We start from the raw sequence: 421 nt of genomic DNA, 5'->3' as shown, positions 1-421 counted from the left end.
AGCGCGCAGGTTGCTGCGGGAGTTGAAGCCGCGGTGGCAGATGACGCAGCGCATGCGCCCCGTCGTGCTGGCCCCTGTCTCCACCGCGTGGAAGTCCTCTGGGGACAACAGGGGACAGTCAGGCACTGCCCTCCGACACAGCAGCTCACCCCCTCCCCAAGCCCCCAAGGTGCTGACTGCCCTAAATAACCACCCCGTGCCCCCTTGCTGGCTCCTCTGCCTGCTGAGGGTGCCCATGAGCAGACACCCATCCCAGGCAGAGCAGGGTCATGCTGGCACTTAGGGCTTTGGGATGGGGCCAGAACTGGGAACGGGCTCACCCAAATTTGGATGAGGGGGAACACTCAAGCCAATCTGTTTCCCCTATGGATGGGCACAAAAAGCGCTTTTCCCCTCCCTCGGCTGCAAGTAGAGCTGGAGG

At 62.9% G+C, this 421-nt stretch overlaps 1 protein-coding gene across 1 annotated transcript in view; it reads right to left on the bottom strand.

The window, feature by feature from the left end:
* The window catches only part of LOC104083120 (PR domain zinc finger protein 12-like), a gene marked incomplete at its 5' end in the record, with an annotated part of 6,025 nt that overhangs the window by 305 nt on the left and 5,299 nt on the right, over positions 1 to 421 (bottom strand). The window contains one exon of the mRNA XM_009586499.1: positions 4 to 98. Coding sequence (XP_009584794.1) covers positions 4 to 98 — 95 coding nt within the window. The remainder of the gene's footprint in view (positions 1 to 3; positions 99 to 421) is intronic.

The sequence above is a fragment of the Fulmarus glacialis genome, unplaced genomic scaffold (genome assembly GCF_000690835.1).
Source record: "Fulmarus glacialis isolate BGI_N327 unplaced genomic scaffold, ASM69083v1 scaffold12871, whole genome shotgun sequence".
Lineage (NCBI taxonomy): Eukaryota > Metazoa > Chordata > Aves > Procellariiformes > Procellariidae > Fulmarus > Fulmarus glacialis.
This window is presented reverse-complemented; position numbering and strand designations above follow the sequence as displayed.